The sequence below is a fragment of the Grus americana genome, chromosome 2, assembly GCF_028858705.1.
Source record: "Grus americana isolate bGruAme1 chromosome 2, bGruAme1.mat, whole genome shotgun sequence".
NCBI classification, from domain to species: Eukaryota; Metazoa; Chordata; class Aves; order Gruiformes; family Gruidae; genus Grus; species Grus americana.
The window spans coordinates 70,645,895-70,671,652 of NC_072853.1; the positions used below are offsets into that span (position 1 = coordinate 70,645,895).

The following is a 25,758-nucleotide window of genomic DNA, read 5'->3' on the forward strand; positions in this document are numbered from 1 at the left end:
GAATTTTGTTTTGATGCAAAGCAGAATATGATATCTTTACCAGCACCAAAACCTTTTGTGAAAATTCTCTTGTACTTACAAGTGTTTCTGGTCACTGTCAATGTTCTATCAAATAGAGTTATTATCAGAGGTCAGGAAAGAGGCAAATTCAGAGAAAAAGCAAAATAGTTTTACTGTTAAGGCAGAACTTTGACTTCCTTATTGAGGACTTTTTTTTTTACTCTAGCTGAACTGTTTTTCCCTGAAAACTTTTTTTAAGCTTTAATTAATCAGTTAATGTTAGCTTTGAAAAGATGTGTTTATAAATAAATCCACATTGAAATAGTTCTTAAAAGTAAACTTTTTTTTTACTTCAAGATAATGATATTCCCAGAGGGCACTTGCACAAACCGATCCTGTCTAATTACATTCAAGCCTGGTAGGTATGATGCTCATTTCTCTGTTCTCTACAGAATGTTCTTGTATCTTTGTTGTCCAAAATAGCACTTGCATTGTAATTTGCTTGCTGTTGCAGAAGTTGAGTTAAAAATCTTGCAGTAGGATGGAATTGGAATAGAAATTTTCTGGTGCTACAAAAGGATTATAGTTCCACTGTTGAGCAAAACATTTTAGATAACTCAGATTTTTTTCTTAGCTTCTGAGATGCATATGAGCCAGAGGACTAATGTTTCTTACTGGGTTTTGTTTGTGGTTGTCTTTTTTTCTTGCCCCCTCCATTTCCTATTTTGAGTCTGTCATGCAGCGTTTAGATACACTATAAAGCTTAAGGTATCAGCGTGTATCTATTTCAGGCTGCTGCAGCATTTCTTGCTGTGTTGTATGTGGTTGATTCCTCTCCAACTCTTCTTTTGAGTTGCGTTCTGGTGAAGATGGCGCAAGAATCTTGCCAGTAAAGCACTGTTCGAGGCTGTCATTTTTTACAATTTTTTTTTAATTTAAAATCTGCATTCTAAGCTCTTTTCAGTTAGTATCACCCTTTTAGTGTACTAAATTAGTAGAGGGTATAACCCTGAACACTTGCTGCTGTGAACTGCAGTTCCAATAAGGAGAAATGGCAGTACTGCAGTGAACCACCACTGTTTAATGTAAACTTGCCTTGATGATGTCGGTAGGGAGATGGTGAATGAGGAGGCTACAGTGAGCAAGGCAGTTGTGAACATGTTTCGTGATTCTTCCTAGGTTTCTGCCTAGCTCATTGTGTTCTGCTCTTGCTGTTTGTCTTATATTTTCCGTTGCTTACAACTTACAAATCACTGTTAGAATATCATGCAATGAGTCAGCATTGTGATTTCTTGTGCTGTTTCATTTGGCTGAAGGAATCTCAGTATTGTCTCCTGAATAAACATTCAAAAAGCTTTTCTTCTTCCCCTCTCAGCTCTCACCTTTTTAGGTGAGTGAGTGGTGGTTAGGAGAACATCCACTTCTTTTGCTCTTTACTCTCCCTCTCTCTCCACCTGAATCCTGGCCATGCTTTGAAAACCAGCCTGAATCCTTCATTAAAGCCCTAATTTGCCAGCCCTCCCTTTGTGCCATAGACATTCCAGGCACCATATACTTTCTGCCTCAAATCCCCACTCTATCTTTCTCTCCTCTGGTCTAGTACATGCTGCTGTCTGCCTCTTGACTGTCTCACTTTTCCTACTGGAACCTGCTTTTGTATCCATCCAGCCTCCCAGAAATCCTTTGCCTCAAAATTCCTCAAATTACTTCAGGTTTCTAATCAAGTAATTGCTTTCAGGATGCCTTTCCCCATTCTACTCATGTGGCCTACACTCCTTGCTCTTACTACACTTTTTTGTTTGGTTTTTTTGTGTTTGTGCAAGCTAGTCATACAGGGCAAGGTAGTCTAGTTGTGTTTAAATGGTGGCATTGTCATCTACCACTCAGATTTTGTCATCTTCAGATTCTTTCAAAAGTTGCTTTGGCTGTTGTTCTTGGAAACTGAATAGAAAGTACCATTGGGCCAAGAACCAAATCTCTGCAGGATCGCATTCAGACAGCCTTCATTTAAAGATGTTTATACTCCATTAACAATTATTTCTTTTACATCTGGGCAATTATTCTGTAAAGCAAATGTAATGCTAAGAATACCATATATTTCTATTGTTTGGTTCTTAATCAAAATATTAGGCGGAACTTAGTAAATTGCTATGAATAACGTAGTTTGAGTGAAACTGTCTTTATTAATTGTTTTCATGAGAAACAGATGTTTAGAGAAATCTTGAGCAAGATAGTTATCGTGCTTACCCAATCTTTGTGCTAGAAACCAAGAAAATTATTAGCAAATGACACTTATAGATCTTGTGCTACTTATTTGTCAAAGCTGTAATTTTCATATGAAATGAAGCAATACTTCTATACAATAGCTCTAGTTCAATACTTTATTAGATTTTCACAGCTACAGAATAGAAGTTACATTAATTCTGTATTTCAGAGATGATGGGTTTCCTATAAATTTATGTTGCTCTGCTAAAAATAGAAAGCTTCTTTTGCCTAAGAAAGCTTAGGTTCTTCACCAAAAAATACTGTTGACTACAGGGAATGTATTGACTTAACTATCTTGCTCATACTCATCTTTTTTTAATCATTTATCAAGCTGAATTTGGTACCGGGCTTTGACTTGTGTACATGACAATTTATGTAAGTAGTAGAGGATAATTTAGAGAATGTAAGCACGCATTCTTAATTACTTTTCTGCTGAAAAGATGGGTATACATTGTCATTCTCCAGTGCTTGCTTTTTAGATTACTTTTGAGGCTACTTTTGGATATTATTTTTTCACTATCAACTAATTCCTGTGCATATCAATCCATTAATTGTATAAAGTTTTTCTTTGCTGCAATAATTTTTTTTGTACCAAAATGCACTATAAAGTAATTATGTGTCATATGTGCCTTCTAGGAGCATTTATTCCTGGAGTTCCTGTACAGCCAGTGGTTTTACGTTATCCAAACAAACTGGTAAGTTCAGCTTGCAGTGTAGTTGGAAATATGGGACACTTTACTCTAAATACATTACTTATGTAATCTTTTAGGTTAGATAATTAGGTTTAGAAATTTGGAAAACATTAATAAATGCTTACTGGTTAAGTGTGTATTCCTTAAGCCTCTAGCAATATAAATAGTCTCACTGAGACAGTTTTGTTTATGCTTTTATTAGGTTACTCCTAAACAGTGCTCTGAAAGTTATTCAAGTTGTCACAAGTAGTACTGTACAAATGACAAAACAAATGTCAATTTCTGTCTAGGATCTGTGTTCCCATGTGGTCCCTCTTACTGCAGCATGTGCTGGAGAGTTTTCTTCATATCAGTTATTGCTGGAAGATGCTTCTGCACCTCCTGCCTGTGGGGGTGTTAGTCACAAATTAATAATAATAGAATAATGTGGTGAGGACCTAAGCATCTTTATAAGGTGTTGTCTGTGTTTTACATTCACTGTGCACTTGGTTAAGGAATGCTAGACACTAACTAATTTGGAGTTGTGCTTCAATATAGATCAGATTCAAAATGCAAATTATAGTGTTTATTTACAATATCTAAATTAAACAATTTTTACAAATGCTTGTAAAGATATAGGCAAACAAATTAAGACAGAGCTCGCTTCATCTACTTCAAGATCAAGCCTACAGGAAAGCAGAGAAGTGTTTTTTTTTTTTAATTATTATTACTGTTATTCAGTTTACTTGATGTAGACACTTTCCTGTCCTACTGCAGCCAGAATCCTGTCTGTCTGCATTCCTTGGCTAATTAGAAGATGCTTCCTAGTGAACTTTGCTAGCTATTATACTTGAAGTTACTTTTTGACCCCTCTGGGGCTGTTTTCAGGTCCAGCCTGTCCCCTTCTAAAATACAGGTTTAGGGAAGGATGGGAGGAGTGTTGAAAGTAAAGTAAAGACTACTTTGCCTCTTTGCTGATGCGTGTCACATCAAAAGATCTCATGTCATCTCTATTTAACTAGCCCATTCACGACCCCTTGATCTAAGGAAGGATTTTGTTTCCTCTTGGTACCTGAGTGCTTATGTTTTTAAGTGTTTCCATCCGTTGTCCATTCTGTCAGTTTACAGGTTAATATAAAACATATGCTTGATTCTAAAAAAGAAAAGAACCTAAGCAAAGTTAATATGCAAACACCACCATTTGCTCTTGACTGAGACAAGGTGTAATGGCGGTCAACTAGTTTGCAGTAAGAAATCCCAAAATTATCTTTGTGGATGCTGTGGCAAGTATAGCAGCCTCTTATGCTCTCATAGTATTAAGCGCATTGTAGCAGGTTGCCTGGGACTTTTAATCACAATTGTTTTATTTTCAGGAAAAAAGATCCTTTTCTAAAAATACTTTTAAACTTTTATTGCACTGCCAGTTTAAATTGCAAATAGGCACATACCTTATGTCATACTTAATATATCGTGTTACTTTTGGTTAATATTAACATTTGATAGCTTTATATTGTTATAAATAAGTTTAATTTGCAAATATCTTCAAAAATCCATTTTCATACTGAAATGTCATTATTGCCTAGTAGTACATAATATACAGTGTTTGTAAACTAATATTAGATGTTCCTAGTAGTCTATTAACAGAAATTGTGAGCTTTTTACATTGAAGTAAATCAACATAAATTTTAATGAACACTTTTTATATTACTGCAAAATGTTGTGAAAGCAACTGTATAAATATTTATATAGTTATTCATCAGAACTGGCCTGAAAGTATGAAACTTTACTTTTTCCTACTACTTTTGATTGCTGTAAAACACTTAGCTTTCAGTACCTTACTGAGTCTTTTAACCTCCTATGGTCTACTTCCACTAAGTATTAATGAGGCAGGGGATAATTGCTATTGTTATTTGATTTTTAGATTAGCTTGGGGGCTGCAGAATTGCAACAAAGAATGAGAGGAGGAAGGAGTATGATGTGATATGTGAAAGTGAAGTTTATTTTGGTTAGGATGCAGTGAAGAGTTAGCAAGCAAGAACAACAGACTGTGGAGAGAACATTGTTTTTCATACACTAAGACATCATTTCTAGCAAAAGCCAATTGTCTCTGGCTTCCTATTTTTTTGTCTTGTTTGACCGCTTCATATTGTAATACTAAGTTTAGAAAGGAATTTCTTAAGACCTTTGCTTAGCCAGTGAATTCCAGATATGCATTGTGTGCAGTCACCCCGCTGCTTTTAGCTTGAACTACCTACTGTGATCTACCTTCAGAGCTCTGAGTTCCACAGTGCAGGTGAGAACTGTCTTGGACTTGAGAGCACCTGACTCTTTTGGGAGGCTTTTTGAGATCAAAGCCTGGGGTGAATATAGTAAGCACGTGCACTCTTACATGTTTATTTCCTTGTGCTCTATTCAAGACCTAGGGAAAGTACTACTGTTCTGCAGTGGACTGAAACATGTGGTAAAAGCGATGATGTAAATTCACTTCTTTTCTAGCAAATAAATCTAGTTCTGGTTGCCATGAAGAACTCTCTTTCTAGTCAGGGTTGCCCTCTGAATACCTTTCTTCCCCAGGCTTGTGATTGTTTGCAGTAGATGATGCCTCTGGTGTTGCATCAATGTTTCTTTAGGAATAGTATGTCAGTATGTTGCTTGTCTTGATGCGTAAGCAGAAAGAAATTGTAAGGTTTAAAATGTTGTTTAGACCTGAAATTCAAAATTTGCTTCTGTTTATCTGGTTTGGAAGTATTTTGCCTATTGGATGCTTGACAGCTATTACCTAGATTCTGATTAAAATAAATGCTCTAATGTCTCCATCCATGGATTCTACAACAATCCTTTTTGCAATTTGTTTTTACACAATTTTCTTCATGTATACAGCTCTTCCTTAATTTGAAGATTCTGTCAGAGTGCTGGTAATTATGAAAGGCTATATACCTATTTAAATATCACAGAGCTATTTTGAATGTATTTTTATGTCCAAGTGTCTTCCCCAGGTAACTGTGCTATTTGATAAGAGGTTTGGCAGCATCTCTTCTGCAGCTTTGGTGTATCAGGGTTGACTGAGCATGTAAAAACACAGCCAATCTGCTGTTTGAAGCTTGGCATGATTCTCAGTATCTTCTTGTGTCAAATACAAATTATATGGAAGATACACTTCCACACAATTCAAAGGATTCATTATCTAGATACAGAAGTTCCAAAGTGTACTCAGATTGCTATCAAAGTGAATGGTGTCCATAAGCATAAGCTGGTAGCTGTGATAAATACAAAAGGTATCTAAACTAGGTATGGAAAATACCTCTTCCTGTCTTCTACTTGCTGGGGTTTTTTTCATAAAAATATTGGATATGGTGGCAAGAGTCTCCTACAAAATAGGTCTGTCTTTTGCAGACCAGAATCCTGTTTTCCACTACACAGCATTTATAGCTGTCATCCCTTCTGATCTGGTGTTTTAGAAACCTGAATTTACCAAGTCCTCTTGTCTTTCCATTAATGACTTGTACGTTTTTTTCCCAGTTGGTCAGAACAGTAGCTTGGAAGTCATTTTCAGGTTTTTGGATTCTTTCTTGTATGCTTAAATCTCATGTCCAAGTATTACAGTTTTTTCCTACACTGTTTCTTAGTCTTATAGTTAAAAATGTGATGACCTTTACTGTCATACTCCTAGTGACCTGTTATATACTCCTTCACAGGTCTCTATTCCCTTTTTGCTGTTTGCCTCTTGTTCACTTCTTTTACTGCTATTTGTCCTCTTTGTGTTTCACACACTATTCATCTCGCTGTCTAAAAGTGCTGCTGGTCTTGCCTGAGAGTAAATTGGTGGGTTTAGGTGTCATACCTTTTGATTCTTTAATCAGGCAGGTGGATACATGCTGTCAGTGAGTAAAGGCAACTGGAAAAATACTGTCCTGAGGTAAGACATAAGGTCTTACTCATCCTACTGCTTCATGTCAATTGAACAGACTTCCTTTAGGTCATCTCCACAGGTCCCAAACACTTTAGAAGTGTTAAGAGCGTTCATATCTATTGCTGGGAGGTCCAAGTAAAGTGTAGGGATGCTTGAGGGACACCCTGTTGAGCAGGGTGGGTTAGGAATATACACATGGATTATGCATATCGAGGAACATTAACTTACAGTAAATAACTTTTTCTTTTCCAAGGCTAACAGCATTTGAAGAATCCCTGGATCTTTAAATGTTTTATGAATATAGATAGTCTGTGTTTAAGAACTGGGTTACTGGGTATTTCCTTGCCACGTAAAAGATAGGCTGATTCCTGTTGGGGCTAAGAACTTTTGTGAAGAGGGCATTGAAGTGTCCATGAAAACCTTTTAGTCGTATGTCATCAGTTATACTATCTATAATGTAACAAAAGTTTAAAGTACAGTAATTAATTGCAACCGTCATGCTTCTTTTTGTAGGATACAATCACGTGGACGTGGCAAGGGCCAGGAGCGTAAGTGGTTTATGTTTTATTGCTTGTATCATGATTGCTTCCCTTCATTAGTTTTTATTTACATGACTTATAGGTGTGTACAGTCAAGTAGTAATTGCTGGGTTTTGGATTATTCTTGGGGATTAATTTGTCTTTTATCTGTTATTCCCTAATTATGATAATATCCAGTTAGAGGAATCCAGGTATAAACAGTGTACTTCTGCAAATCACTGAAAGCATCGCAGCAGAATGGATTTTAGGTTTTTATTTCAAAATATTATTTTTATTTTTTTTAGCCAAGTACCTGAAGTAAAACAACTTGCTTCTGCTCTACATATTTTATTGCCTGCAAATCGATGTGGTGTGCTTCTGTATAAAATCTGTATGGCTGTTGTTTGAAATTGGTCTAGTACTACAAAAACAGTCAACCCACTCAGGGAATTTGGAGATACTGTTTCCATTTTCCTGCCCGATTGTAATTTTGATCTTTTTTTTTTAAACAAAATGTTATTCTAGAGGTTCCTTAGCAAATTCATGTAATGTAAAATACTAAATTAAGCAGTTCTTGCTTGTTTAAAAAATATTTTTTTAGCATATTTTCACATTGAGGTTGGAGTAGAAGTTCTAAAATGTTTAGATGAAGATCAAAACAAGAAATTTTGAACCTTAAGTAAAGAGTAGTTGGATTCTATGGTTTAATGACTTACTGTTAGCCGCCTCCTTGGAACTATTGTTTTGAATGTCCCACCTGAGGTCCTGTATTTTAATAGTAACAAGGGAACCATTGGGGTTAGCCAAGATTCAAGTAATTTAGAATTTTGTCAATTAATGTTGCACTTCAAATAGACTGGGAGACAGGCCTAAGTAAGGACATGTCTAGATTTGGAGACTTGAGGAAATCATTGATTACTTTTAGAACTTCAGCTTTCAATTAATTTGTCATGTTGGAAGTAGATGAATCCATGATAGTGTCTAAAGTAGGTAGGCACTGCAGCATTTACTGCATGCAGGGATTTCTGTTCTCTCCTTGTGAGCTCCTACCTCTTCCCTTGCATTTGCACTGCAGTTCATCTAGCAAATTAACTCAACCAGAGGGGAGAAAGGCGAGTAGCTTACTTCCAGCTTAGTGTCCTACTGAGGAGTCATGAACACATAGGAGTAGGAAAAGGGAAGGAACTTGTGTGTTGCCTCAGATCACTTTAATGTGTACAAACCCATTATACAGAAGTGCTGACCTGTGGTAATAAAGTTAAATTAAATTAAAGCTGAATCAGAATCTGAGGCAACAGGTGATGTTATGCAAATTCACTCGGTCACTTTAAATTACAGCTTTATTTAACTAGGATTAATTCTCCTGAGTGACCTAAAATGTATTTCTGATGTCTTAGCAGAAAATAGTGTTAAGACTGTTAACAGTCTTCACTTTCTCAGCAAATGTGTCTCTTCCTCTGTCACAGTGTTAGCTAAAACTTCACCTGGAAATGTTGCTGTATCCAGGAGTATTCTGTTTGTTCAAAGTTGGTGTAGCCTATAAAATGGATTGAAAACTTGTCACATGGAAACTATACACTTTCTTCTACGCTTAGGGAAAATAATGTTTTTATTCAGAGCAGATCAACTGACTCTACCTTGAAAACAAAGATTGACTATAACATACACCTTAAATTTTTTCTGCATTGGACTTGAGTTAGATACAGTTTTTGTCAGGTTTTTAAATTGATATTTATAATTTAAGAGCTAACCTTTGAGGATTGCAGAGAGAAAAGTTTACTTGTAACTTATTGGGGTTTTTTAATGCTCTTGTTCAAGGACCTAAAAACCAGACTTTCACATTTCCTGTGTGATGTAAACTTCAAATCACAAGTTCCACTGTTGTTCTTGCTCCTTTTATTTGCTTTAATGCATTGGAAGTTCAGTAGGAAAGAAGGGAGAAGAAATGTGTTGCAGCCCTGAATGAGTGGATAGCAAAATGAGTAGGGTGTTGCTCCTAGGAACTGCGCTTTATCAACCTAAGAGGATTTTGACTAGCCTTCCCCTCACAATGACTGACTGCTGTCACTACCCAGATACTGTGTAAAATGTGGCTACTAACGCTACTCCTTAATTTAGGTTTACTAAATCCTTTCCTGGATTTGAATCTTACTGCTTTCTAAGGTCAAGTTGATTCCAGTATCTTGTGTCTTAGGCTACTAAAATGCATGTACTGCATTTCATTAACAGACTTCCGCAGTATAATGAACTTTGATTCCAAACCAAGGTAATGATAAAATCTTAGTGGTTATAATTAATGTTGCCAACTCCATGCTGAATACAGCATTTTCCTGAAACAGACTTACTCTTTTTATACACACTATGCATACATCATATCTTACTGTACATATTAGTACCTGTATATCATATTACTGTTTGTCTTCCTGCTTTTGGGTATCTTTTAAGATGCAACTTCAGTGTAAATTGCTTTTGTTCCACCTTACAGAATGTAACATATAGAAGTACTCTCAAATACCTTTTTCTGTTAACTTGTTATCTGAATATGATCATACCTACAAGTAGGAATGTTACTTGAAGACTTTGGAGCTTAATGTACTACTGTTTCACTACCTGTAAATTTTTTTCCTCTTTTTCCTTTTTTTTTCCCTTTAGGTTAGAAATTCTGTGGCTTACTTTGTGTCAGTTTCACAATTCTGTGGAAATTGAGGTCAGTAAAAAAACCAAACAAAACAGTGTATTCTGAGCAGTATCAGAATACATAATATTGTATTTAATTCTACCATAAAATTTTGTATTCAAACTTTGTATGTTAACACAGTCTGTAAAAACAGGTTGAAATACAACTTCTATTTTAGACAAATGGCTTCCGTATCTGAAAATGTGTCCTAAAACTGGAATAACAGAATATAGTTTTCCACTTGGCTTAAGATGTTAACTTGCGATTCATTTAAATTGAATAGATAGATTTCTGACTCTGTTTAAAGAATCTTTTATGAACAAATTTCTTGCCTTTTAATGGCCTGATTGCTATTCCAGTTAGTATACCAACTGTGTATGTTAGATATCTGAGTGTGTGAATGCTGATGTACAAAATAAGGACTATCTTGTAGAGAAAAATCATTGCAGGTGGTTTCTTATGTGGCAGATAGGTTATTTAATATGCCTGGCTAATTTTTCTATTAAGCTGCACTGTTCAGAATGTGAAATTGGAAAACACAAAGAAAAATCTATGTATATCTTTAATTTTGTTTTGAGGAAAGCACTATGTGAGCCTGAGGCTGGAGACTATTGTAGTGAAAATGCAAAAACAATTAAAACCTTTCCTTTTAAATTGCTGTTCTTATGCATTTTACAGAGAGTAATTACATTTTTGTGGAGAAGTATGGTGTTTTAAAGGTGTGATATAGGATATTTGACATGTTCTGCAATTCTTTTGCTTACTTTTTTTAATAATGAAGCAGCTATTTATCTCTGGCAGGGTAAATTAGTAGGAAGAGCTATTACATATTTACATACACATATATGTTACTATTGTAACTTATATGCTAATCACAGTATTTATCATTTCTGTGCTCTGTGTTTACTTCTTAATGCTATAAACTCTTCTCAAAAATGAATGCACAAAATGCCAGCCACTGAGCAGCTGTATCTGTTGTAGAAATTTGCGGTTTGTATTATCACTTTAGTTGCATGTTTTCAGCTATTAATAGTGTATTTTAAAAAAAATCTTATTTCCTAAATAGTGGTCTGGTTTTGGTAGAAAGGCCAGGGAGTGACTGCCTCACGCAGGGATAAGACAAACCAACTGATTGGCAGGATTTTTACTCTATCTCAGGAATGTGTTTTTTTGCCCTAGGCCAGTAAAATGGGTACTTTCACACAGAAGTGAATACTGCTGAGCTTTCTTGATTTTTGAGGCAGCAGCTGCTAGCAGATGATGAGTTTCTGTAGCTCATACAGAGCTTGTGTAAGGACAGGTTATGATCTTTGGTTTTCTTTTTAAAAAATAAAAAAAAGCTAACGACTTTCTGAAATACTCCATACTAAAGCAGGAGCTGGCAGAGGAGCAGAGCTTTTACAAGTCTGCTCGCAAGTATGAGACAGAGTACTTGAGAGCTACTTGTTAAATCTGTTTTTGTAAGGAAGTGCAGCAGATTTAGGAACATAGAGGAAAAAAATAGTTGTTCAGTGTTCAAAGTCATGTTTTTCCCCTGCTGTCCAAAGTTTATTGGCTTTTATTCCTGCTTTGTTCCATCAGCATAGGGATACTGGCAAATAGCAACCAGCCTTGATACCAGAATTACTGCTGAAGATCCAATAGCTCAGAGAGATGTACAGCAAAACAACACAACTTCAGTATGTTTTTGATTAAATGATAGCTAGGAAGGTCTAAGAGCCAGCAATCAGGATCCAAAGTTTGTTAGTCAGGGCTTCTTTGCATATAATGTGTGTTCTGGCATACTATACATGTCATCCAGCGTGTATATTGAGAAGCAAGCATCTGTAGATTTTTTTAATAGGTTACTATAAATATTGGTCCATCCATCCTGTACTTGAAACTGGCATGCAAGCAATCTTGTGAACAAGAAAGGATATATGATCAGCTGCACACATAGTTTGTTTTGGCTCACGTCAGTCTGTTTTGCTGGCCTGTCAGCTTCGGTGTTCAAACATCCATCACAGTCTGCAGCAGCTGAGAGTTCTTCTCTTAGTTTTGTTAGTGATGCTGAAATGATCGTGCTCTTTCTGTCCAGTTAGGCACAGACATGTAGAACACCTCTGAAATTGCCTCGTATTCAAACTTGTCCTGTGTTTGGATGAATAACTTGATAGCAATTTGCAACTCAAAGAAATGGAATGGGGCTTGGAAGTTGAAGGAACAATCTTTTCTTCTGTTAGCTTAACGGTCTTCGTCCATTTGTAGATCAGGCTGGTGTACCTTCTAGGTAAACCTAGAAGACAGGAGTCGTATGTTTTCAGTTGCAGTGGCACGTAATAGGGAAAACTGTAACAAAACTCAAATCAGTTCTAAGAAACAGACAAATATCTAATGGCAGCATTTTGAGTACTGCTGATCATACCATTATGTGATTCTGAAAATACAGCCAGCTTCATAGTTACTGAGAAGTATTTGCTTAAATGATAGACTTTATAAAGACCAGTGTGAAATTTCTGGATCATAATTCCCATTTTGTACTGCCTATAGTTAATTATATGAAATATAACTAAGCTTATTCCAACTTTGATTTCTACTTCAGAAGATTTCCACAGGATTATGAACATTTTGTTCACTTAGTGCATAAATTATCTGATTGCATTGCACTACTAAGGGAATTGTCTGTCTGATAATGAGCAGGGGTGGGAATCAGAATGATGCCTTCTTGTTCCTTCTATCTGAGAAGTTAGTTACTTGGCAGAAATGGAATGTTTTGAGGGTTTTATAGGTGAGACTGGCCATGATCTTGAGGCTCACATCATATTTCAATGAACTCTTAAAACCAGCCAAAAGCTGGAAGGTCTTTTGATATAGGCCATCCATTCTGAAAGCTGCCTTTTCTGTTGCAGGTCTCTAGTAGTTCTGGTTTAATTCCCCCCTTCCAGCCTCAACCGTTCTGTGATTCTGTGGCGATCTGCATTTATTTAGAATTTTTCTTTCAATTGAGTATTAATAACTAGTGTCCAATTTGAAGGAGAATTTTTTCAAAACCTTCAACAAGAGAAGGTAACACTTCTGATGTGTACATTAAACAGTCATATATGATTTCAAAATGTGCAGGGGGAACAGTCAATACTGGATATCCTGAGAATTTGAATTCTTAATATTTAAGCTATAGAACAATGTTCATGTAGCAGGTACTTTTCTTTGTTGTCTGGAAAGAACTGAACAATACAGGATGTAAGATAAAAATTTGTGCAAGAAAATGCTAATACTTTTAAATGATTTAAAATTTCCTGGTCCCACTTCTGAAAGAAAGATACAACTCTACTTGGGTTCCATGAGGTAAGAAATGAGCAGAGTCACCATTATATGAATTTCTAGAAGTACGATGCCTCCTTAAGCATTTAAGAGTTCCATTTTCAATTTTTTATAGTCCTTTTGTTATTATAATTTTGTAAGTTGCAACAAACTGTATACATTTTTAACTATAGTGCTATAATAGAGATTGTTTAAAATGTTAAATATTCTTGGTATAATTCAGTTCTCTGTATGCAGTTTCTACCAGTGTATATTCCTTCAGAAGAAGAAAGAAAAAATCCAGTGTTATATGCCAATAACGTCAGACATGTAATGGCAGAGTAAGTATGTTGTAATATGGAATTAAAATAGATGTGTGATTTTAATTTTAGGATCAAAAAAATGTCATGAAATCAAGTCAGTGTAATTGCCTGCTTGCAGAGAAGCTTGTAGTCTGCAGTTGTGTATACAAAACTTCTTATATAGCAGCCACTTTGCTGTGTGAGGAGGCCAAGGAGCCACAAATACAGCAGCAACTGTAGGAGTTGGTGGTGTTGGTTGGTTTTTTTAACATGTCTTCATATAACAAGCCAGTTTTGCTTGCTGCTGTGGGTACTTAGTCTTCTGGAAAGAAAAGTATAGTTGAATTTTATGGAAGTTAATGTAGCTGAACTTTGTGCTATTGAGATTGCATTTTAAGCTATGACTTTAATGAGGTTAAGAATAGTTTTGTGTATTCACTGTTAATCTGTGTTTATTTCAAATAGTAAAGCACAGGAAAGCTGCTTCTGTTGGAAATAGAGCACTGATACTTCGCAAGCTAATTGAAGTTGAATGTTAATGTGGTGACACTTACCATACTTGTCTATAGTGTATAATAAAGCCAACACTGAATATGCAGACCTTCATTCTCTGTTGTATTTTTGATTAACATCTCTTGTTAATTTTTTGTCCTTTCAGTAAATCTTCCATTAGTCAGTAGATGCTCTTTTCAGTCTGTACATAGAACCCTCAGGTCTATGATCATTAATAATTCTTGAAGGATTTATGAATCTTTCTAATCCTAATTTTGAAAGAACTTGTGAAATACTAATTTCCTTTGTGTAACTCCTCTTCCGTTTCTAAGTTACCAGTTTCAACCAAAGGCCAATTTGTAGACAGAAACTGGTCGTTCTTCTCTGGTTTATAAGCAGAACCCAGCTCTGTGAGTTTCCTGAAGTATGTTGGTCCTATAATATAGATAGCAATAGATCAATACACAATCTGTTATGCGAAAGGACATTTCTCACAAAAGAGAAAACAAAAGGATATGTCTGAATCAACCTGTCTTAAAGTTGCAGTGACCTCAAAGACTTTTGTCGTTAAGACAGTCAGCTGGCACTATGTAAAAGTATTGTCCTCAGACTTTGGGTAGAAGGCCGTGTTATTAAACCTTCATTCTGAACTCTATTCCAATCAGATGACAGGGATTGTGTGGTATAAGAAGTTTTGAAAGCTTGTACAATTTTTACAGCAACCAACATGTTGAAAGCCTTCCCTTCTATGTGTGCATAGGAGGAGAGACGTGATCTTCCTCATCCTTTTGTTTCTTCTTCCCACATCTGAAGAATTAGGCATTTGGGGTAACAGAAGTAGGATGCAGGCCTAAAGGCAAGGCTGTCAGAATGGGAAATAGCAAATATGGCTTGCTTTGAGATGAAGAAGGGGTTGTAGATGTTGTGTTGATGTGAAAGGAAAATAAATGTGTTTGGATATAGAAGTTCTGAAGTTAAAATGCAGATGGGAATACAACAGAATGCTGATGCCTGGATACTGTGGATTACTGTAGACCAGTTAAAATAACATCAACATAGCCAAAATGCATTTACTTCTGACCACTTCCAGATCCTTCCTTCTAATGGCAGTTCTCCAGAATCTCCTAGTTCATTCATGTGGCTTTTGATACGGGAGGTATCAGCTCAGATGCTGTCAGTCTGGAGTTGTAGCAGTTGCAACTCTAGCATCTCAGGTGCTATTTGGTGCTGGCGTTACACTCTGCTGAATAAAGGGCAGTATTACTGCTTCATCAAGATTTCTCTTTGTGGTGGGTTGACCCTGGCTGGGGGCCAGGTGCCCACCAGAGCCGCTCTATCGCTCCCCTCATTCACTAGACAGGGGAGAAAAAGTATAACGAAAAGCTTGTGGGTTGAGATAAGGACAGAGAGAGATCACTCACTAATTATCGTCATGAGCAAAACAGACCAAACTTAAAGAGGAAATTCATCTAATTTATTCCTAAGCAAAACAGAGTAGAGGAATGAGAAACAAAATCAACTCTTAAAACACCTCCCCCCACCCCTCCCATCTTCCCGGGCTCAACTTCACTCCCGGCTTCAACCTCTGCCCCCAGCCCAGTGGCACAGGGGGACAGGGAATGGGGGTTACGGTCAGTTGATCACATGTTGTCTCTGCTGCTTCTTCATCCTCAGGGGGAGGACTCCTCTCATTGTTCCCCTGCTCCAGCATGGAGTCTCTCCCACAGGCTACAGTCCTTCACGAACTGCTCCAGCGTAGTCTCTTCCATGGGGTGCAGACCTTCAGGAGCAGAGTGCTCCAGTGTGGGTCCCCCATGGGGTCACAAGTCCTGCCAGCAAACCTGCTCTGGCGTGGGCTCCTCTCTCCACGGGTCCACAGGTCCTGCCAGGAGCTTGCTCCAGCGTGGGCTTCCCACGGGGCCACAGCCTCCTTCAGATGTCTTCACCTGCTCTGGCGTGGGGTCCTCCACGGGCTGCAGGTGGAACCTCTACACCCCCTCATCCTTCCTCCATGGGCTGCAGGGGGACAGCCTGCTTCACCATGGCCTTCACCACGGGCTGCAGGGGAATCTCCACTCCGGTGCCTGGAGCACCTCCTCCCCCTCCATCTGCACTGACCTTGGTGTCTGCAGAGTTTCTTGCATCTTCTCACTCCTCTCTCTGGCTGCAAAAGCGCTCTCTAACTGTGTTTTTTTTTTCCTTCTTCAGTATGTTATCACAGAGGCGCTGATTGGCTTGGCCTTGGCCAGCGGCGGGCCCGTCTTGGAGCCGGCTGGCATTGGCTCTGTCAGACACATGGGAAGCTTCTAGCAGCTTCTCACAGAAGCCACCCCTGTAGACCCCCCCAGCTACCAAAACCTTGCCATGCAAATCCAACAGAGTCTCCTTTTCTTGAAGATTGAGTCAGTGACAGCGTACCATTTTGATGTCAAGAGGTCATGTCAGGATCTGTTTAAATGTCTGCTTTCCCCTTCTCCCCATCATATTTTTTTGGAAGGAGAGTCTAATCCTACAGGATATTTTACAGCAGCAGAGGTGACAGTGCCGGATGATTAACGTATTTGTGAGTTTAGAACCAGTGTTGTGGCAAAACCTTATGTCTTGCCCCTGATTTCAAGGGGAGTTGATAGAACTTGCTGAGTGCATCAATAGATGCGTTTTCCACTCCTGAAATCTGTTTGCCTTCATCATAATCTTGTTTTGTGAACAGCTTGACAGAATGTCTGATTCTTATGCTGCTTCTGCTACCCTATGGAGAGTTTTTGGTTTAGCCTTATTTGTTTAGCTTCTCTGTGGGCATAACAGATGCGAGTGATGGGGGTCTCTAGATAGTTCCTGTTTACTTATATATAAATTGAATATTTGATGGAGATGCTGTCATTCAGAAGCTTGCTTCCTTAGGACATTAGTTTCTTGTAGGATGGATGAATTTACTTAGTCCAAAAATGAAATCCAAAGTGAACCTGGCCTTTTGGCTTTCTGTTTCAGGCCGGGAACTTCAAGCATAACTGTTCTCCTGGGCTTCAGGTTCCCTCTGGCAGCCATACCGATAACAAAGGAAGTGCCATTTTTTAACTGCAGTAGCACTCTACAGGTCTTTACTGTATTCTTTCTCATCCAGGATGACAAGCATTGTATATTTTTGAAGATACATTCAAGTGTTAACCCACCGTTTGTATCATTCATCTTTTCTGCTGCCATATACCATCCATTTGAGTATGAACACACTCATTTGTATTTTCCTGCACCATGTTAGGGATGATCATCTCATTGATGTGAACATTGTGAACCAGCAGTTACTCAGTCCAGATTTCTACTCTGCAAGCACCCTTTCCCGCTGTTTTTCAGGACCTCATTTGACAGACTGTTTTTCTAAACTAAACCTAGCTTATGTTTTAATTCAAATGTAATATGAGCTGATCACTGGATGTTGTTTCAGTATTTGTGCACTGATCTGTCACCAAATTCCATAAGAATCCAGGTGATACATTTCCATTTTTTAACAGACACTGTCATGGCAGTAAATTAATTTAAGGCTCACAACTTATGCAGACCTTTCAGTTGGGCCTGTGGCTATTTGCTTCCCACAATGCTAACTTGTAGTGCTATCTTTCACTGCAGTCCTACTCATCAGGAGGATGATCGTTTACAGCATCTATAAAAACCCAAAGTTTCTTTCTGAAAGGGTTTCTTAATCTCACCCATGCAATTACCAGTATTTTAATGTCTATGATCTTCAACCTTCTTTCTCACTGACAAATATTTATTCAATAGCATTGTGCCAAAAAACTAGAATCATGTGTAGTCTTGTTACAGCCACTCATCTCACTGTGTCTTCAGTTTTGGGGATTATCTATGTAATCAGAACTGTAATTACTCATGCAGGATAGCCACTGCTGCTGAATAGTTAGTCCATGCTTGTCTTCAGATCTTTTTCTTATTCTGCACAAAAGGTATATGCAGATTAGATTAATCTGCTCTGTAAAGCATGGCCCCCTACTTTATTCCTATCAATATGCTTTGCATGAGATTTTCTCATACAACCTATTTTGTTTGAGTGAGTCTGTCTTGTTTGGTCTTTCTACTCTTGTTCTGACTGCTGCTCTGTTTAGTCAATGGCCATCTCATCCACAATATGCTATCAGGAAGTGTGTTTAGAGTCACTTTCAAATCACTGCAAATGTTAAGTGCTTTTAAATATGGCAACAGTCCATGCAGGTTCTCCCTTTAAAATAAATAAAATGTGGTGATATCTTGAGTTTTAATTCATTCATATGGGGTTTTTTATTGCTGTAATACAGTTCTGAAACCACCGTGCTAGTAGATCGTTCTGTGTAGATACATATTACATTGGTTCACTTTTCTAAGTGTTACTTGCAATTGCAAAATCATTATTTTGGTCTTCATGTACGTGAGCTATTACCACCTCACATTGATGGTAGTCAACATGGATTATTTTGATCTGTTTATTAATTTCAGCACTTACTGTTTCTTCTATATTTTTCTAGTTGAGTGTCAGACTTTCTGGCCTACGTTGTTACATTTTTTTATTTATTTTATCTTCAAAGTATTAACTCATGATTTACTGGAATTATGGTAGTATTGTAAAATTGTCAGTGTGTAGACTTGAGGCTTTGATCCCAGCTCTTCTGGAATCATTAGGAACAAATCATCTGACCTTGCCATCACGAGTATTTATTTCTAAAAAATTCTCAGTGATAAAGGAAACATCTCTACCGCTGTTAAAGCATTGGGAAATACTTCATTTTATTCATAAGATATGTCATCTTAATTGTTTCCTAATGTAAAGCATTTATTGCATATGACAGCTTTTTTTGCCTCTTGGGAATTTTACTATCCTCAGCTAGTAATAAGTTATGTCACTGTATTTTTTTCCTTATGCTTTAAAAAGTCTATTGCTTCTTAGCTGCATCAGTTGCAACTTTTTCCTCTGTCTTTATCTTTCCATATTGTTTTTATGCATCATAGTTTCTAATTTACTGATACTCATGTAAAGTTTGTTTGTTTTGTGGTTGTATGTTTGGGATTTTTTCCCATTAAAAAAAAAGGGGCAAAAAACCCTCCACCGCATTAGTTGTCTCCTCATTGTGGCACTGTGGCCTTTTGCTTGTATCCATTCTTGAACACCTAATTTTCATTAGCCCTATTTTTCTGGAAGGCATCTGATAGTTGTAAAGTACTCAAAGTACTAGTTAGGGCATAGAAACACTGCTTTAAAGAAAAAGTAGTTAACTCTTCCACTCCCACTCTGCAAAACAAAATTTGTTAGTTACCTTACTATCCATTAGGGCTCAAACATATTTAAAAGGAATATGTTGGTAGCTCAGCTTCCAGTTACTTGCGTGTACTGAGCACTATTCATTTTGTACGCAAATAAGCCCATGATAATGGTGGCAGCTAATTGTGAAAATCTGCACTGCAGGCTTTTTGTGCAAGTCTAAAGTAACCTCACCCATAATTACAGATGTAAGCTGCTTAGATAATTATACACAGACCTGTTGGACACTTATTAACATATAAGCACAATTTGTTTTGCTTTAGTTTGTTTCTCTTACAGAGACTGTCTTCAGAATAGGGAAGAATATGGTTTAGATGGTACAATTTTGGGGAAAAAAATGCAAGTTAAAATATTGCAACTTTTTTTTTATGCATATGGCAGATATTTAGGCTGAAACCTGATGGAAACTGGACACCATTGCCCCTTTGTTTTTCAAAACTCTCTGAGCATCTCAGAACTGAAGTTCTGTTGGCCTTCCTCATCTGAGCATTTCTGTTTTCTGATCTTTCTGGTGTTAGAACTCGGCATTATATCTACATACATGACACTAACCAGGAGTTTGGAAATTTCTTTTGCAGCAAGCCCAGAAAGGCAGACTTCTTGTAGAAATAGCAAAATGTCTTAGTCTGGCTTGCATTTTTCCAATAACTTTGTTTTTCTTCTCCACTTACACAAACATTTAAAGACATGTTTTTATATTTAGAGTAGATGCTCAAATCAATTAAAGTGCAGAGTATTAGACATGGAACTTGAAAACATCTGTCTTATGTTTTCTCTGTCAAGTTCTTGCCAGGATCACTTTCCCCTTGTTGGAGCATGTCATACTGTTAAAGCAGTAACTCTTATCAGCTTGACATATGAGGATTGGGTTCTTGCTTTTGAGAAATGAATCCTTTTTTCCAGCATGCTGGTGAAGGCAAAAGATATTACAGATAGTTTTCTGTGTCCGTTTCACATTTTGTCGTCTTCTACATAGTCAAAATCAGGTATTTTTTTTTTTCTTGCAGGCTTTGACAGCATCAGAGTGTGATCTCTGCCACTGTATGTGATACGTTAATGCTAGTTGCTGAAGAACAGCCTTGAGAATGTGTGTTTACAGTGGCTTACTGGTCTATCTTGTGGCTATTTATTGTATATTCACTGACCAATTAAATCTAACTTTGGAAAAACTGCTGTGCTCTGTGCTTGCGCTATCTGAAGTTTTATATGTGATTATGCAGAAGCACTGGTTGGATGCTTAGCCCACAACTTTGAAATTCAAGACTACTTTTTGTCATTTTTATGCCGTCAAGGGCATGAGGATCAGTATAAATGGAATTACTGAAGTGCTGGAGTTAACAAGCATCCATTTGTTAAGGTTTCAGGCCAAACACAAAAATGGAGATGAGAACTACACTGTGCACTCTGTTTATTTCTGTGAATGCTCTAAGTGTGGCAATTAGGCAAACGTAGTTGCTGAACAGGGTTAACTATGCAGCTTCTTGCTAATTTTGTTTTCTCAAGGAAGAAATAAATTTTTTAAAGTTAAGTAATATTTTGCAGCTGTCTGGTTTGAACTAGAATTTTGAATGCTGACAACACAAAGAGAACCTGCTTCATTTTTCACCCCTTGAAGACTTGTGACGTACAAGCCTACAAGATCTTATCAAGAAAACATGTCCTGTAATTGTTGGTCTGAACACAAGGGATAAATGCAGCTGTTAGCAGCTTCTTTTTCTGTCTAAAAATTAAACCATCATGAGATACTAAATTCTTGATGTCAACTCCAGACTCGTGACTGGTCCTTCATTTACTTGGAGAATGTCACAAAGTAGGAGTAGTCCAAGGAGAGAAAAGGAGTTATCTACCCTGGCCTTCCAAGACAAAATAGGTGAAAACTCTTCAGCTTGGAAAGAAAGAAAGAAAAAGAGAAAGAAAGAAAGAAAAGGAAAGAAGTGGAGGGTTGTTTTGAAGGTCAGTAAAATCATGAGTGTTTTGGCAATGCATAGTAAGGCAAGTCTGTTACTTTTCATAGCAGAAGAGGCAGAAAGCACTCAACAATAGATCAGCTAAACATAAATGGAAATATTTCTTAAAACACGTACGAAACTGTGGCATTCACTACCACATGCATAAAATGATTTTATCAGAGCTGAGGTACTGTAAAAAAAAAAAAAAAAGTGGTCCATCAATGATTCTAAACCAGAGTGGTACAAATAATCTCTAGTTCAGGAAGTTCCTGTGTAGATGACTAGTAGAAGCTGGGGTTATTTGTCCACCACATTTTGTATGTCTTTTTCCTGAACACCTGATAGCAAAGTAAAATACCAAATTTTCTATTCTTTTAATGTCTTCAGCACCCTATAAAGATTATAGCCAATTGCGGGGGGGGGAGGGCGTTGAGCAGCCTGTGGAATATTTGCTTGATTAGTTCACAGTTCTGCTTATTAAGAATATAAAACATATTGAAAATGTTTTTGTTGAAGTGTGGATTCAAAATGTCACAATATTACCAGTATTATTTTCTCTCACTTTGCATAATATTATAGCAGTCACAGTGTGGTTTATGTTCAGAATTTTGTATGTGTAGTGGATTGGTATGCAAAAAATGAGAAAGTAATTTATTTTTGTATTATGACTGCACAAGTGTTAGACATAGGGAGCTGTTTGGTGTGAGAAGTCAGGATATAACAAGTATAACTGTTGCATGTAACAGATTGGGTTTACAAGAAGTCTTTTGGGGTTTTGGTTTGTTTTGAAATGACTTGCTGACTTTGGAATTTCATGTAGTGTGATATCATGAAAGGTAAATAGCCAGCATTTCAGAGAAGGTAAGGAGAGGGAGAAAATCTCAAGGTAGGTCATGCCAGACATGCACATCTGGCCATATAAAATTGCTGAACAATAAAAAGGCCAGGCTTAGGTTAACTGACTGTAAAAGCAGAAGTAGCATAAAAGAAAGGAAAAAAAATGCTTCGAAATGAAGATATGGGAAAAGCTGTTATATTCTTCATTTATTAAAAACATTAGGTTGCACTTGCAATTTGCGTCTCAAATTTCAAATGGAAATTATCTTTTTTCCCCCCTAGCAGTTGAATTAAAATAGAGGAAGATTGCCTTAGAGATGAGTTGGAATATATTGGTAACTGGTTCTGTAGAAAATCCTGTGAGTTGCAGTTGTACCCAGGCTTCGCAGTGAACTCTCATATGCCAGCCTTTATTCTAAGAAATTGAAAAATTCTTAAGTTTTAGCCCAAATAATAAACTCTATATGTTCCCCAGCTTCAGTTTCTTCAATGTTCTGCACTGAAATCAAGGTCCTTTTGTGTTGAATTGCTAGCCCTGTACAGTTGTGGCTTATCTTCTGAACACAAGAGCCCCTTGAACTCTAATTTATCTGGCCTTGGTTGATCCTATGACTGAACTTTACTGCGAGCAAAAGTTGTTTCTTCCCCTTCTTTACTTCTGATCTTTGTAATTCTGAAAGTCTGGATGTATATACAAACACACTGTTTCAGTTCATTTTGCTTTTTTTAGAAGTCCAAAGGCTGAAAAATTCCCAACAGGTGATCAAGAGAAGATGCTTTTATCCATCTCAATCCTGTTTTGTGTACGTGTTGACACTGGACATACATACAGGCATTAATTATAGTGGGAATTTTCCTGTACTGATAGCACTATAAGCCTGGCCCAAATAAACAGTGCACACAGCTATAAAAAGATGCAGGTTGTATTTTCCCCTTATGGCTTGGCTACATATGAGATTATTCCTGCTTTTGTTTGGAATTTGTTCTGTATCATAAGTTTGGGTTTGGTTGGTTGGTTTTTTGTGGGGTTCTTTAAATTCCTCTTTGGCTAGGCTCTGTTAGCATGTTTGGGGACCATTATTTAGGAGAAGTTATTTAAATCTGGCATTGGTTCTGGGATGGCAGTCAGTCAGGCTTCTACCACTCCAGGTTGAGTGGCCTGATCTTTCTTAGTCATCTTTCTTTTGATGCGTTTGAAAAGTTTCTGACTTTTGGTTTTAACAAGTTATTGTTTCTTGCTTTGGCTTGCCACCTTATGGTTATGTTTTAACTTGTCTGTCTTCTCTGTTTTCCTTGAGAGAACATGGTTTTTTAAAACAAAGTCTTTTTGTTCTAATTGCCACCTTTAGTCAGTTGCTGAGTCATTCTGGATTTCTTTCTTGTCCTTTCAGAATCTTTTTTGGTGACTTGTCACTTCTCCTGATTCCCAAATATGGTCTGTCAATTTGTACCACAAATGAGCACTTTACCCTTTCAGTTTTTTAACTTTTTTAACCAACTTCCTCTTTTTGTGTAGTTGCCCTGTGCTTCAGCTGATTGCCTGTAAGTTCCTGTATTTCTGTTGTGTGCTATGCCTACTGTTGCCTCAAGATCTGATTAAATTTGGTGTAATGTGCCTGGCTGGACAAGATCTTTGGTTATTACCACATTCTTTTCTGTAAGCTGCTTTAGATAGTACTGCTTATAGTGTGTCCTTGCTGCCCTGGGAGTTCAGCTATTTCACTGACAGTTGACAGGGAAGTTTATAAGGATGATCTAGTGCACACACAATATAAAAGGGGAATAGGAAGTAATCTAAACTGGCAGGGTAGACTCTCCTTCTTTCATCTACCTCTTTTTCTTCCAAGGAAAATTGGTTTTTGTATTGTAGAGTACCGATGATTTCATATTATATAAACAACATTATATTGAATACCATATAAATATTGGCAAGATCTGCAATACCTGACCTCTAACTCAGGTTGAACTCGGAAATGTATTTAAATCCCCACAGCATGGGGGAGTTCTTCGTCTGGATTTTACACAACATTCATTACTACGTTAACTATAAGTCTGTGGGATGAAATATGGTATTGCAATACCCTCTTGTCCATTCTATTAAGGTGGTTCACTGCTTTGTAAATACTACTAGGACACTCTTCATAGGAGGAGTAGAGCAAACAGGAACAGATCAAGAAGAGAAAAATTTGGAGGAACTGAATTTAATTGCTTAGGATCACCCATATGAGGCAATCTAGCTTTCAACAGTCTGCAGGATTTTAAGAGGCTTTTTCTATGTATCTGTCTTTTTGGTTTAGTTGGCCTTTTCCTTTTGTTCCTTCCTGTTTGTTGTTTCTTCTTGCAAGGGGGAGGCTGGTCATCCAAAATCACTACCCTGTAATGTCCTTGTTTTATTCATAAGTAGCTTGTAAATCATATCTAATTTTTGAACATACTTGGTGCTCTTGAGCTTGAATATCTATTAGTGAGGTGTTCTTCCTGAATATTTGACTTTCTCAGACTTAGAGAGAAGAAAGAAACCCTGATCAGTAGCTTTAATCTTAAGTGCATGTCTTACTAATGTATTAGAATTCCTGGTGTTTGACAGTTAATTGGTGGATAAAAGAGAACTGGCTGATGTTGTTTACAATGGCATTCAAAGGCTTTGTAATGAGATTCTGGGGAAGAGGCTACTTAACAGAAATTAAGTGGTTATTGCATGAGAGGTAACTGCCATTACAGATCAAACTGTCTATAATAAAGTATAAAATGTATAATAATGCAGAGTTTTCATCAAAGCCAGAATGACTGTGGTGTGCGTTGGGGTTTTGTATCCATCTTGCCATTACTGTATATTGACATCACAGACAACAAAAGGTGGTTAGTGGTAAGGTAGAAGAACCTGTAGATGAAAAGAATGAAGGTAAGTCAAGAAAAAATTTTGTGAAGACTTAATTAAACTAGAAGAGGCAGTACAAAGGAGATAACGTTCCATACCAATATAAGTAAAATCCAGTATAACAGAAAACACGGCAGGTGAGTAACTGATAGGGAGCAGTGTCTGCTTTCTAAATTGCTTCTTAGGTTTGTATACTGATTCTTAAAGGCCTCTTCCAAACCAAAGTGTCTTTCTCAACTTTCTCAGCAAATGTAGTGCAACTACAATATCAGGATTTCCTTAAAATACCTTTTGGTGCTGCTATTACTACAGAGGATCAAGTTAGAAGTAAAGTGAAAATGAGTACTTAATTGTTTGGCATTTAAAGACTTGGGAGTATTGTTTTCTTCTATTTTTCTTGTGTCATACACTTAATAACTTGTGTTTGCCTGGAGTTTAACTCTACTTGCTTTTATACTTTATGTTCTAGCCATTCTTTATAGAGAAATGTTGCCTGTTGTATAATTCTAATATTATCTGAAGGTAATAGTTGTTCTGCTCAGGTGATTATTGATTTATTAGTATGTTAGCATAATAATAATAAAAATATTTAACATAATTATTAACATGTATTTTTGTTCTAGATGAATTCTTTTGAAACCCTTGTTATTCACTTCTATGAAAATACTAAGGAATTTGAAA

At 37.0% G+C, this 25,758-nt stretch overlaps 1 protein-coding gene across 2 annotated transcripts in view; it reads left to right on the forward strand.

Moving 5' to 3' along the window:
- Positions 1 to 25,758, forward strand: part of LPCAT1 (lysophosphatidylcholine acyltransferase 1) — a 65,792-nt gene that overhangs the window by 21,158 nt on the left and 18,876 nt on the right. For both annotated transcript variants that reach the window (XM_054817632.1, XM_054817630.1), the window contains exons 5-9: positions 358 to 418; positions 2,902 to 2,960; positions 7,360 to 7,394; positions 10,017 to 10,071; positions 13,579 to 13,661. In XM_054817632.1, the coding sequence (XP_054673607.1) occupies positions 358 to 418; positions 2,902 to 2,960; positions 7,360 to 7,394; positions 10,017 to 10,071; positions 13,579 to 13,661 (293 nt within the window). The remainder of the gene's footprint in view (positions 1 to 357; positions 419 to 2,901; positions 2,961 to 7,359; positions 7,395 to 10,016; positions 10,072 to 13,578; positions 13,662 to 25,758) is intronic.